At 33.7% G+C, this 14,638-nt stretch overlaps 1 protein-coding gene across 3 annotated transcripts in view; it reads right to left on the bottom strand.

Moving 5' to 3' along the window:
- LOC128020278 (RNA-binding motif, single-stranded-interacting protein 1) overlaps positions 1-14,638 on the bottom strand; it is a 60,885-nt gene that overhangs the window by 17,437 nt on the left and 28,810 nt on the right. For all 3 annotated transcript variants that reach the window (XM_052607114.1, XM_052607115.1, XM_052607116.1), the window contains exons 3-4: positions 9,139-9,197; positions 5,262-5,353 (exon numbers count right to left, since the gene is read on the bottom strand). In XM_052607114.1, the coding sequence (XP_052463074.1) occupies positions 5,262-5,353; positions 9,139-9,197 (151 nt within the window). The remainder of the gene's footprint in view (positions 1-5,261; positions 5,354-9,138; positions 9,198-14,638) is intronic.

The following is a 14,638-nucleotide window of genomic DNA, read 5'->3' as shown; positions in this document are numbered from 1 at the left end:
GAGCTACTCAGTGCAACATAGGACAAACATTTACATTAACGCATTTAGCAAACGCTCTTATCCAAAACGACTTACAGTGCATTCAGGCTAACATTTTTTTACCTAACACGTGTTCCCTGGGAATCGAACCCACAACCTTGCGCTGCTAACGCAATGCTCTACCACTTGATCCACAGGAACACACAAATACAATCTAAGTAGCCAAAAACTTCCCTGTGCTAATTTATTATAATGTATATTTTTTATAAGACTGCACTAAATTTTTATCCATATATGTATATTTATGCTTCATTTCTTGGGGAATCATTGAGCATATTATTATAATCAGCATAATAAGCACAAATATTTATCATATAAAAACTGAATATTTAATATATATTTAATATATAATAGTGTAACATAAAATATCCATAAAACAATATTACAAATTTTTAGGCTTAACATCTGCAAAATATAGAACTGAATGTTTGTGTGTGTGTGTGTGTGTGTATTTATATATATACACTGTATGTATAATTAAAAAGATAAAAGATTAAATATTCTATAATTACAATATTTTGTCTTTTTCACTAGGTTTGTCTAATGCATTATGGGATAGCTGCAATGATGCCTACCTTTTGGGCTTTGTGTCAATGCGTTAAAATGCTGTCTAGGTAGACATCTCACTAGGTTATAGTAAAACTTTGAATGAAGATCATATCTAAATACATGGAACAAGTGAATTAAATTCATAAAAGAGGTTAATGTGAAAACACATCTCCCTCTCCTGACTCTCCAGCTAATAAAGGGTGAGCATTAATATTGATGAGAGGCTCGTTTGCATGCGGCTCTCGGTCACCCCCAATACAAGCAGAGAAACCTCGACTGATTTCCCGCCGTGGTTTCCCTTCCATCAGCAGAAACAGAGCAGAGAGCGAGCGAGAGACTCTCCCCGGGGACAAAACATTAATATTCATTAACATCCTACTGCGTTCAATCTCCACCCCTAAGAGATGGAGGAAAAATGAGCAGAACAAAGAGAAGACAAGGGAGAGGCGGGATTAAATTACTAAAGTAATAACAGGCACTGGGGATCCTGGAGAGTCATCGTAGAACACGGCTTAAAAAAAATAATAGCTATTGACAGTGCTATGACAATCCCCAAAACTAAACACTGAAGGATGGACGCTGAAGCTAATGGCGGGTGTTTTATGGGCCGTTTTTGAAAGGCAAATAAATACACGATGTGCTTGGCTTGCTCCAGAGGGAGAAGTAAAACGCTGGCGTGGCTTTAAACAGACTTACCCCGACCGAAACCTAATATCAGAGCCACATACCAGTGCTACCTCGGCTCATCAGGCTCGGGTTACAGCAGCCATACGCAAAATCTTATTTAAAAGGTTCTGGAAGCAAAACAGCATTAATTAATATGTAATACTTGACTAAAATATGCTGAATTGTAATTCAAAAATGCATTAAATGCAGGGATGCATTGAACTGATCAAAAGTGACAGTGAAGGCATTTAGTAAAGGCTAAATTTGTAAATAAAAATGTTTTTTTTTTTCAAATAAATGCTGCTGTCAATCAATTAAAAATATTCCACGGTTTCCAGAAAAATACAACTGTTTTCAACTAATGACACAGATAATAATCATCATGTTTCTTGATGATTTCTGAAGATCATGTGACGCTGAAGCCTGGAGTAATGATGCTGGAAATACAGCTTTGATCACAGGAATAAATTACATTTTAAAATATAGTCATATCGAAAACTGCTTCTTAAAATTGTAATGATATTTCACAATATCACTGTATTTATTGTATTTTTGATCAAATAAATGCAGCAGTGGTGTGTAGACGAGATTTCCTGCACCAACCAAATATATATAATACATAAAATATAAATATATATTTAATCATGAATTATATTGACATTATAATATATAATATACGTGCATTTTGTACACAAATATAAACGGTCAATGAATTTCCTCATAAATCTGAATAAATCTCATTAAAATAAACTGGATTAGCTGCAGTGTTTTTTAGTAACATTGATATGCTATTATAGTTATTATTCATTTATTTTTATTTTCTGCCTTCACTTTAATTTGAGTAAAAATCTAGTAATTTTATTGTTTTCTTCATTTTTAAATATGTCTATATGCTTAATTATTTTTTTATTAGTTTAGTTATTTTAGCACTTCAAATTAAACGAAACTAAAATGAGAAATCCGTGAAATTTAGCTTAAATTAAGTAGTTTCAATTAAATTAGTTTTATTTAAGTGACTTTATTTTTCAAGATATAAAGATATAGTTTGTTCCAAGTGTGCATAATTTCCAAAATTCCATTTGTGTTATTTCATGACATTTTTATGACTATTATTCCAAAATGTGCTCTAAAAAGAATAATTAAAAAACAATTAAGCGGGGCTGGTGCATCGGCTCTCAGATTACAGGACAGAGCTATGGAAAAGGATTACAGGACATGGAAATCAGCTCAGCGCTGGAACGTTGTGACACTGAGCCGGCACGCAATGCTGAATTACATCTCTCAGGTCAGACATTAAGAGCTTTACGCTGATATCAGTGTACAGACGCTAAGGAAAAAGGTGCTTTTCCCTTTCCATCAATCTCACACATACACATCCCTATCAGCTGATCACATCAGTAACCCTAACACAATATAAATCAGCCAATCTTTAAAAAACCAAGTCTGAAATATCGCACTAGACTAGTATGAACTGGAATAGCAGTGTAGCAAACACTGTGTGTGGGCTTGCATGTGTGTCACCTGCTAACAATTTACTCAACACGAACCATGTGACAGAAAAAAGCACTCAATATGTATGTGTGGAGTACGTGTGTGTCAGACACAGATGGTACGAGAGAAAGTAGGAGAAAAAAACCAAGTGTATATGTGTGAACGAGAATGCATGGGCATATGTGAGAGTGTAAGAATACTGTGTTCAGAATAGCATCCTAATCTTACTTTTCCTGCAGTATATTCAGTGGCCAAAGAAAAAAAATCAACCCCCTTTAAAATGATCACATTTTGTTGCTTGGCAGCCTGAAATGAAGAAAGACAGTTTTTGTTCTATCCAGCTGTATTTACTCAGTGCAACATGAAAAACTGATCATCTTTCCTCCTAAAAATGACTTGTAAACTCAATCAGGTGTAACTAATTCACCTTCTCAATGGCACACAAAGCCATTTGAGTTTCAACTGTGATCAGCTCTAGCCATTTAGATCAGCTCTGCATATAAATAACTTTTCTGGAGCATTTCAGTCCTTGGTAGTGCAACTGAAGCAAACAATCAAAAGATCTCCGGGATAAAGTTGCGCACATGCACAAGTCAGGAGATGGACACAAAAACATTTCAAAGGCTTTATCAATCCACCCATACACTGCAGAGCATTCACAGGTGAGCAAGTGATTTCTCCAAATCTGTACTGATGAAGAAACAAACTCATCTACATCTCAGCAATTTTTAACAAAATCAGATCTAAAAGGCAGTTTTTGATAATGATAACCGAATTAAGCATGCAACGTAATGAAATCATGTGACAGCAATGCAGTATAAGACTGTTTGCAAGGTTTATTGTTGCATAATGTGTTCTGTGTTTCACATTTTTATTTTTATAAAACACTGGAAGTATAAAGGACATGCTTACATTAAAAGCCAGTTTTCCATCGCAAACAAAGCCAGAGAGCAGGGTTCAGACACAGTGCTGTGTCACCAGGTTACTCCAGAGGCTTCCTGTCTGAGATATTAATGTCTAACCATCTGTTCCTATATCATAAACAAGGTGAAAGGAAGATACATCCAAGGACAACAAGCCAAGAAGTATGCATCAGAACGAGAGCATGACAAATGCATGACTCTCGCCCGAGCATCTCCATTTCTAATGCACTGTGCACGGAGAAAGACAAAACTTTAATTTTATAGGTGAACTATTTCTTGAGTCTTATTAAAGAACATGACTCTGCTCTTAAATGGTTATTTCCAGACATAAAAATGACATGTCTTGGCAACTAGCTGAAAAACAACAAAGTTTTTTATATATTTGATCGTTTCAAGTAACATTTTTTTTTTATGGTTTTAGTTTTAACTTTAACAACAACCTTAAACCTCAGTATAAACCTAAGTCAATATGAGTTGTCTTTGCATTTCTTCAACATAAAAACTCCAGGCTCGTCTAACAAAAAATGTAATTTAAATGGAAATAAAACTGGGGCAAGAAGGCGTGAGGACCGTTGAAATGCTCACTAGATTTGAGCGTCCCTGATTCATGTGAACGAGTGAGACACACCCTGACTGAGGCTTTATAGGCTTCAGACAGACAAGCATTCACCATGACAACCTCCAATTGTTTACTTCCTTTTCTTCAGCGCAGTAATGTAAACTACACAACTGCAATGCAACACAAATGCAACGCTTTATGGCTTTTATGCATGATATTATTTTCATTACAACCAAATGCATTTTCTCAAATTCTACCAAAACAATTCCAGGTGTTTTAAAATGATTCATTAGAGGGATTTAAAATCAGTTATTACTAATGAGCTTAATAATTAATGTAATTAAAACATTAATTTTTTTGGGTTATGAAAATCAGCCTAAATTTACGGCCGAACAAAAAATACATATATAAAATTCAACTTTTTTAAAATATTTTTTTATGTGTTTGCAATAATGGGAATTTGGCAGAAAATGTGTTTCATTGCCAGAAAAATGGCAATGCAAAAATATCTTGATGATCACAATTTTCTTTATAGAATGAATAATTTCTAATATAATTTGTAATTCCAGAATAAGAAATTATAACTGTGCGTAATTGCAACATAATTGTAAAATAAACTTAATTGTGCAGTATGATATTATTTTCATTACACCTGAGTGGATATTATCCCAAATTCTACCAAAATGAATCCGTTTAAAACAAAAATAATTCCTATTATTCGCAATAGAATAATAAGGAATTAAGAATTCCTTGTAATGCATCACTATCTTAAAAATCTAGAAGACGGTCTTCATTTACTTTATAGAAAAACATAATTTCTATATAATATGCTGGCTGTTAATTTTAGTGGTGAAACGTGATCTGGACATGTTCCTGTCTTTCAACCGGTCGGCCGGCACGTCTGGATGCTGCACCTGTACAGGTGTGTCCTCCTCACACTCTCAGGCATCTGCCTCTGACATCACCGTCTGCTGACGTCACATGACTCAGACGGATCTCGCTGCAGGTGACAGGAGAAACAGGTGTGTTCTTACCTTTGCCATCTGTGCCTGAACTCCGCTGGTCTTCAGAGCGCTGACGGCTTTCTGAGCAGCAGCAGGGCTGTCAAAGTCTACAAAGCCATAACCTGAGAGAAACACAAGCACAACATGAGCTGTGACACAGCTTTAAAGAGACGGCACACAGTTTTGAGCTAAAGAAACAAGGTGTACTACGGTAACAGGGTGAATCTCATGACTAAAAGATACCCATCTTAGATTTCAGTCTGAAATAAAATGAGAAATAAATAAACATGGGTTTGATGATGATGATAATGATAATAGTAATAATAAGAGAAATAAGGAAATAATAATAAATAAATAAATAGACATTTATAAGACCAATTAATAGTGATTAATAATAAGGATATGTATTAATATTATTCATTTATTTTTTTATTTTTTTTAAAGTGAATGCATTTAAGACCAATAAACATTTTATAAATGCTTAATAAATACGACTACTAGTAATAATAATAACTGTATAAATATTTAATAACTACTACTACTACTACTAATAATAATAATAACGTTATATTTATTATTAATCAATAATGAATTATTAATTATTAAATATTCACATTATTTTGCATACTTTTTTGCGTTACATACTCTGTTTTGCATATTTTTCCTGTTTATTCTCAGTGGTGATTCTCATACATAAATAAAATAAAATAAAATCCACATCTTTTTTTTAATCGCCACATTGCGTCTGCACTATAACCGAGCTGGGGTAGGTTTCCCAAAACAATAGTTGCTAACCTGTTACACAGTTGACACAGGAATTGTCACTTGCTCAATCGAGGCAGTGCTGCATCGTCACTAAAGTTTAGAATTTGCATTTCTTTTTAAGCCTTGCCAGTGTTTAAACAGTACGCTCATGCACACTCAGAGCTCGCACACATAAGGCCACCTCACATTCGGCTCACAAAATCAGGCTTGTGCTGTGTGTAAGCTAAAGTGCAACAATTGTCCCATTGTTAAAACAAAAATGCACTGCATTATCAAACATTTAGGTGATCGGTGATCAGCTCAAAAAATCCCAATCAACAACAAATTACATAATTTACAAAAAAAATAATAATAATAATAACCAGAAAATCAAGATGCATGGCTCAGAAGATCTGAAATGACAGCATCTAATGGATACACTGATGTTTTTTTGAGGCACAAATGGCCAGCGAACACACACACTTTAATGGCCGCAGGAGGAAGCAAAGCTCTGCTTGTAGAAAGCATCTCTGTAAGTGTGCTGTGAGTCATATATCAGAGAGCCAGGAGTTAGAGAAGTGCTGCACTATCAGTGTTTGCTTCCTCTAATGAGAACAATTAAATGGACATGAGGAAGTGGATCCAAGATAAGTCCTTGCGTTCAGCTCCACCCTTCACACTCCTCTTGTGTAACTGCTGCTATATTTAATCAGCCAACAGGTTAAACCACAAACGCAGCTCATCCTGAGTAAAAGCTGAAATACATGTGACAAAGAAACACTCACTAAACACAGCTAGGATCCATCCGCACAACTAATAATGATAGTCTTTTGATAATATACTGTATATGGATTTGCTCTGAGAGTGGAACCATCATGCATTTATATTTATCAATATAACAATATACAGAAAGGAACATTTTCCCACACATTTTTACTAAAGCATTTTAATATATGAAACACGAGAGTGCTGTTGAGTGATTCATTTAATCAGTTTTAAACGTAAGAATAATGTTTCATATCGTTAGTAACATTTCAAGATGAACACTTAATTTTTTCAGTAATTTTTGACTTGATTACCCATCTTTTTTTTTTTTTTTTTTGAAAAATTATATTCAAATGTGAGTATCAAATATGATCTTCAGGCTTTTGAGGAATGTTTATTTATATTTCAATCGTTATGACAAGTACTTTATTAATACTATATGCAAGTGTCTGCTGTACTGTTATAAAGATCTCACTGATTTACATAACAAGCATCAGGATTTCATCTTAACTTTAGTCCATATAAATATCAGCATCTGCAACAAATTGCATGTTTTTCCTCAGTTTGGGTCTCTGATTGAAATGTAGGTGTTTTTCCTCCATATTCTTACTATATCATACTATATGAGCCATTAAAGCCTGATGTATCAAATATGATACTCAAAAACAAAAATGCAAACATTATTATTATTTCTAATATTATTTTAAGTATTTATTGACATTTTTAACCAGACTCAATCAACGTAAACTGTAAAACTAGTCTATACTAGAATCATTTGTCAAATAGAAAACTTATTTTTACATTTCCGGCAAAATCATGTCGTAACTATACAATATATACAGTATCGCCCAGCTTAGTGTTGGCCAGTTTAATGTGAAAGTGAAAGGCTCTGCTGGTTAAACAATGGGTTGGGTCAGTCGCTCAGTGACTTTAGATCATTTGCATTTGTGCATCACCGTGATACTCTGGGTTAATATTTTCCATCCGCCTTCTTTAAATTCGGCTGGGTTGAAAGGGGCCTGACTGAAATTACTCAGCACATAAATAATCCACAGCGCTGTGACTAAACCACAAGCTCTGGGGCAGTCGTGCCCTCGAGGTGCCAAACCAGGAACGGAGCCAGATCCTGGGCTACAGAGGCCTGGAACAAACCCAGAGGCCTGATACACCCACGCCAGCATAGCTGCACAATGACGCAAAGTAGTGCGTGCAAACACACACTCACACACACACCAGTGCATGCATAAACACTCAAACAACACATAAGTGTGCTCATAGATGAGAAACTCGTATTTGCACGCACTCATGTAATATATTGCAATGCTTTTGATGGGAATGTATGGACGCCTGTTTCTGCCACAATTAAAAATATTGACTTTTTTGTCTTTTGCATGACTTTCATTCTTGTAATTCTAACTTTAAATCCCACAATTCTAAATTTGATTTTCATAATACTTAGTTCAAATCTCACGATTTTGACTTCGGTTCTCATAATTCTGAGTTTAAATCACACAATTCTAACTTTGGTTCTCTTAATTCTGACTCCGATTCGCATAATTCTTAGTTCAAATCTCACAATTTTGACTTTGGTTCACATAATTCTGACTCTGATTCGCATAATTCCTAGTTTAAATGTCACAATTCTAACTTTGCTTCTCATAATTCCGAGTTTAAATCTCACAATTCTAACTTTGCTTCTCATAATTCCAAGTTTAAATCTCACAATTCTAACTTTGGTTCTCATAATTCCGAAATCTCACAATTCTAACTTTGGTTCTCATAATTCCGAGTTTAAATCTCACAATTCTAATTTTGCTTCTCATAATTCTGAGTTTAAATCTCACAATTCTAATTTTGCTTCTCATAATTCTGACTCTGATTCGCATAATTCTGAGTTTAAATCTCACAAGATCTAACTTTTTATTCCTGTAATTCTGAGTTAAAATTGTATTTAATTTTTATTATCATAATTTAAAGTTTAAATCTTCTCAATTGCAAGTTACAAAATCACAACTTTAAGTTTATATTTTACAATTCAGATTTTTTTTTTCTCTCAGATTTTCAAGAAAAAAGTTACAACGGCCAGCCTTGGATCTGGAATATTTTTTCCAGTAATTATTAACTATAAAACAATATTATTTAAAATCATTTTCTCCATGTAGAAAATGAGTAGGGTTTATACCCAGCACTTAACTGCAAAATCAGCTGCGTTCTTTCATTATCTCAGCCATAAAAGCCATTTTCAGGATCTGTTTTAATTAAAAGCTGGGCACAACCATACAATGTGATGATTCTGAATTTTCTGAACCAAGCATTGACATCCTATCTTAGGGCAAAAGTCTAAACTTCACAGATTCTGAGCCACATATATCAGAGCGCAGAACATAAACGTACGTACCTTTGCATTTGTTCGTGGTTTTGTCTAAGATGGCCTTGGTTGATACGATTTTTCCATATCTACAACAAGAACAAACAAAGATGCGTTAAGAATTTTAAAACACAGGTATAAAAGGGCCAGTTTGAACGTTACCATATTTGTACCATGGTTATAATCTGAAACTAAAACCACTTGCACTGCAGGAGAAGGCGTCTCTGGAGAGAACAGAGCGGGGAAAGAAGTCCTTGGGGGGAAATGTGACTGATTTATGAGGAGGTTATAAAACTGCAGTGGAATGCTGCAAGGCACATGTGAGTGGAAACATGACCTTTGACCTTACAGCACGGGCACCAATCCCACCTCACGAGTCACAGCCACCAATGGCAAGAACAGATAAAAGGGTCATTAAGCACTTTCAATTAATAACCAAATGGGAACGACTTCATGAGATTTGAAATCCAATTACAGCAGATGACTCTTAAAGCCTGAGCCAGTCTCTCCGGGGCCACAGTGACATCACGCTCCGATTCTTCTGGGGGATGAAGAGTTTGCACCAATTGACCTAATATTAATCAATTACCAGGATCTCACTCACATCTTCCTCGTCCTCTTCCTGAGCCGCTTATGGAAGCCGTGCTTCAAATCAAAAGCTTGAAAGCGTTAAGTGACAGAAAAAGCTTTCAGGGACACTCAGGAGATTCTTTCAGCATCTTGGTTCCTGAAGTAGTTTTCTCACGGGGATTTTTAAAAAGACTTTGTTAAAGAGTTTGACAGGCTTTGTATCCAAACCAACCAGCTACGATGAGATTCACAACATTACAAACTTTGATTTGAAGCAAAAAAGTGCTTGAAAATCAGAGAGAAAGACTGTGAACTTTATTCTCTCTCTCTCTCTCTCTCTCTCACTCTCTCTCTCACTCTCTCTCTCTCTCTCTCTCTCTCTATATATATATATATATACACACACACACACACACACACACATATACATACACATACATATACATACATAAATAAACATTTTACAAATGCTTCTCTTTAACTGCATTAACATTCATTTTTTTATTATTTACTAAACATTAAATAAATTAATATTACTGAATATTGAATGAATGAATTATTTTCATTTGATAAATAACTAAATAATAATCTAGTATACACATGGTTTTGCAAATGTGTCTCTTTGCCTACACATTGTCATGAGTTAGAAGCAATAGTTTAAGTATTTTTTCACATTTGTTTTGCCCATTGGGATTAAAATAAAAGTCTTTGCTAAAGCAGTAAAAGCCATGAACCAAATCAAATAGCTATAAGGAGAATTAAAACATTAAAACATTGGTGTTTGAAAACTGGACAGAAAGACAAAGGTACAAGACTATACATGATAGTTTTAGTGTGGGAAAGAACTACAATCCCATGAAGCACTGTGAATGACAATTGATATAAAAATGGACAAATTTCAAACCACTGATGTAAGGATTAAGCATTTAGAATTCACAAATATTATATATATATATAAAATACAAACACATAGAAGTTTGAATGTTTAGTGTGAGCTGAAGTGCGATTTTTTTTTTTTTTGTTTCGATGGAGATTTCTCTGCAGAATCATGGGTAATGTAGTTTTTTACCAGGATTTCTGATGTTAAATACCATTGTTTTAAAAATAAGTTGAAATAACGTGGCTAATGGCTTCGGAAAAAAGATATAGCATCGATTAACAACCTCATAGCTCACAGTAGGTCTGTCTTAATGACTTATAAGTTACTGTTCAAAATCAATTCTCCTGGAGGAAATGAATGTGACTGTAGCGCTCTGTAAACAGAAGTATATGCACCACACACAGATATTGAATCAAATGCATTAGAATTAGCCAAAAGGCGGCATCTTATGCCTTCCTTTAGGTTTCGTAAGAGAGCGAACACGTTATGAAAAGCTGACAAATGCCATTCATTAATCTTGCTGTCCACAGAGACAGCACAACAGCGTTTATAGCTCTTTTTATGTGCTTCATCGTCCGGTTTACCGGAAAACGATGAGGCCATCAGGAGGAAAAACCTGTCCTGATAGGCCGCCTCTCCATTAGCTCGCACTGAAAATCTATTAGAATTGAATTGCAGAGGCCAGACGGTGGAGAAGAGACAGAGAGACGGATAGAATGACGCTCCTGAGAGGAGGAACAATGTGACTGGTGTTTCACCTGCCGTTTCAAGCCCAGTCTTGATCCCATTATAGAGATCCAGTTTCACTTCACCAGGAGTTTATTGATCTCCATAGTAAGAGCTCAGGGCTGCGTGAGCAAACATCAGCAGACTTCCTATTTGTGATTTAAACGCGTAGAGATTAACAAGGGATGCACAATATAACAGTGATGGTATTTTAGAAAACTGTATAGATTTACAATTTAATTCATGTAGGCTCCCATACTTTTTGACTACTGAATATCCAGGACTTTTCCAGTCGTTCGAGAGGATTTTGAAAATGTACGGTCTCGGAAAATTTAATTTTTTATTTACTCAAAAAATGCATTTAGATATAGATGCACACAAACCTGGCAATTTGCAATCAGGTACGATTGTGAAACTAGTCAAATCACAGTTTTTAGGAAACAGCATTATAAAGTCATTTACAAATTTGACATTGGATGACAACACAAGCAGGAAAATAACCTGAGTGACAGGACAAGAGACAAACTCAGATGAACCAGGAAGAGTTTGCTTTTATATCGTCTCATTATTGCACCACGTCTGGTTAGGACACAGTGTACAGCGACCATTGAAAAATGTTTGAGGAATTTGTCCTCCCTGGTTTTGGCTCATTTACAGATAGACAGCGTTTCCTTAAGGACATGCTCTTTAATCTGTTCTAGTCTGGATATGAACAAAGGTGAAAGGGTCTTGAAAGCCATATCCTCTGATTTCAATGAATATGACTTACATGTGCTTACTTTAAGTGTTTTTTTGTTTTGTTTTGTTTTGTTATGTTTTTTTTTGGGAGTAAAATCCTCCCAACAGAAATTCATAAGCATAGTTATCATGATTTTTTTTATACATTCAGTAAAACATAGGTAGAAGCTTTCTACCTAAATATAAATATAAAATGACAGACAGACAGATAGATAGACAGATATAAAATATAAAATATTTATTATGCTATTTATTATTTTTAAATAATTGATTTATGTATTTGTTATATAAGTATATTGGCTGGATTTAATGATAATCCACATCTACATTGAATTTATAGGGCTCTACTGTATTTTATTATTTTTTTCAGTTGGAATTTTTCTGGATTAATTTTTTTTTCTGGACTCTGTCTTAATGGTTAAAATAACATTTATTCATTAAAAAACATGTCTAATTGATTGAAATCATGAAACTTAGTTAAAAGCAATTTATTAAACTAGTAACAAAAAAATCTAATTTTTAGGGCCCTATGACATACTTTTTTTTTTTTTATCAAATTCGGTGTTATAAATTCACTAAATACTGTGTTTTCTCTTAAATTGTTCTGGATTACATTTCAATGGTTTAATACAAATTTTAACTTGTCAATAAAATAAATGTTAATTATTAATATTAGTTTAATTAATAATATATATATATATATATATATATATATATATATATATATATATACTTTTTTTTTTTTTTAAATAGGACCATGAAATGCGTTTTTTATTATTCCTTGAAAATAAAGTTTTAATAATAATGTTATTAGTAGTATTAGTAGTAAGAAATACATTCCACTGTAAAATAGACTTATATTTCTGTCACAGTTTCTTCAAGTTAAACTGCACTTTTAATTTAACGGCTTGCAAATCTATTAAAGTGACTCCCAGAGTGTAATAGCTGAATTTTGCTGATATTAGTCATTTCAATTTCAATCTATTTGGCAATAGTGACTGTTTGACTATTGATGGCTGAAATAAATAAGTAAATAAGTACATTAAAAAATCATTTTTAAGCAGGCAGTTTGAGGAAATACAAAAATATCAAGATGCAGAATTTCATCAAAAGGCTTAAAAATATTGAAGCATATAAAACTATAAAACAGCCCTTAGAGTATTATATCAGCAGTCGTCTGAAGCCAATGAATGGAGGATCGACTCAGCACAATGATCTGAGGTTTCATGGTCATTTTATTTGATTCTCAAAGCTCCATAACCTCAAGTTATGACATTGATATCTCTGACCTCATATCGTTCCCAGGGAAGTGACCTGGAAAAGGTTACATCCCAAAGGTTAAAGGACAAGTCGCTCTAGGCATCAGGATGAGATTAAGCTAAATCTAGTGAAGGGTTAGAAGATCACACCACTGAAAAGCCCAACACTAATCCAGAGCCTCAGTCACAGCCATGCATGAACTGAGCCGTTCTCTTTAAACCGCAGCAGCTTTCTAATTAAAGACGCTGATTCAGTTCCTTTGAGGACAGACCTGTGAACATCACAAGACATGCAGTCTGAGATTTGAAATGTTATTTGCAGTGATGCAAAATCAAAAGCTGATTTCTAAAAGAAGCAAAGACATTGGCCTACGCATTGAATAGTATTGTCCCAATAAATGTGACACATTAGCTCACTCCCAATTACTCCACATGCTTACAATTGAAGATTTCTCAAGTCTAAAAAATAAGATCATGAGTCGATGAATGCATGTAAAGGTAACTCTGTTGCCTTGAAAAAATAAGTATACGTGTTGTGCTATACATTACATATCAATATTAATATAGATATCAATCATTTCAGTGGTAAGCAACATATTTGTAGGTGTCATAAAACATTATTATAATATGCATTATATTTAAATTATATAGTACTTATTTAGCAACTAAAATAAATGAAAAACAGAATCATGATGTCATATATATATATATATCAATATTTATTTAAATGAAAATGAAAATGCATGTATTTATTAAGCAAATAGGTTACATATTAACTATTATATATATTAACTTATATTAACTTTTAATATATATATACATTAAAAATAAAATAAATAATAATAAATAAATAAACATGAATATATATCAATATTTTTACTGGAAACCAACATATTCTTATGTATTTTAGGTTATAACAAATATATATATACATATAAAGTTATTATTTATCACTACATAAATATTAATTAAGAAGATAATTAAATAATGTAAATGCATATTGATGTATATATACAAATACAAATACAAATATATATATAGGCAGAGAAAGCACAGATATACATATAGTTGAGTCCTTCTTTTTATTGTTTAATAATCAGATTCTAATTAGGAAACAAAATGGCCATGTTTTTCCTAAGAAGTGTGTGTGTGTGTGTGTGTGTTTGCACGCACATTAGTGGGAGGAAGTTTGATGAAGGGCTCGGAGGAGGAAACTGAGACTTCAAAGTCACATCGGTGGTCTTTCATCCAGTCACCATCCGTGGTTCAGTAACTGGATCATTCTGTGCTTCTGCTACAGTGATGCACCAAAACAAACCTTGTGGTCCTTTGAAACGATCCATCTCTAACATTCTTA

The sequence above is a fragment of the Carassius gibelio genome, chromosome A9, assembly GCF_023724105.1.
Source record: "Carassius gibelio isolate Cgi1373 ecotype wild population from Czech Republic chromosome A9, carGib1.2-hapl.c, whole genome shotgun sequence".
Classification (NCBI taxonomy): domain Eukaryota; kingdom Metazoa; phylum Chordata; class Actinopteri; order Cypriniformes; family Cyprinidae; genus Carassius; species Carassius gibelio.
The sequence above is the reverse complement of the archived record's forward strand: the minus strand, read 5'-3'. Positions and strand labels throughout refer to the sequence as shown.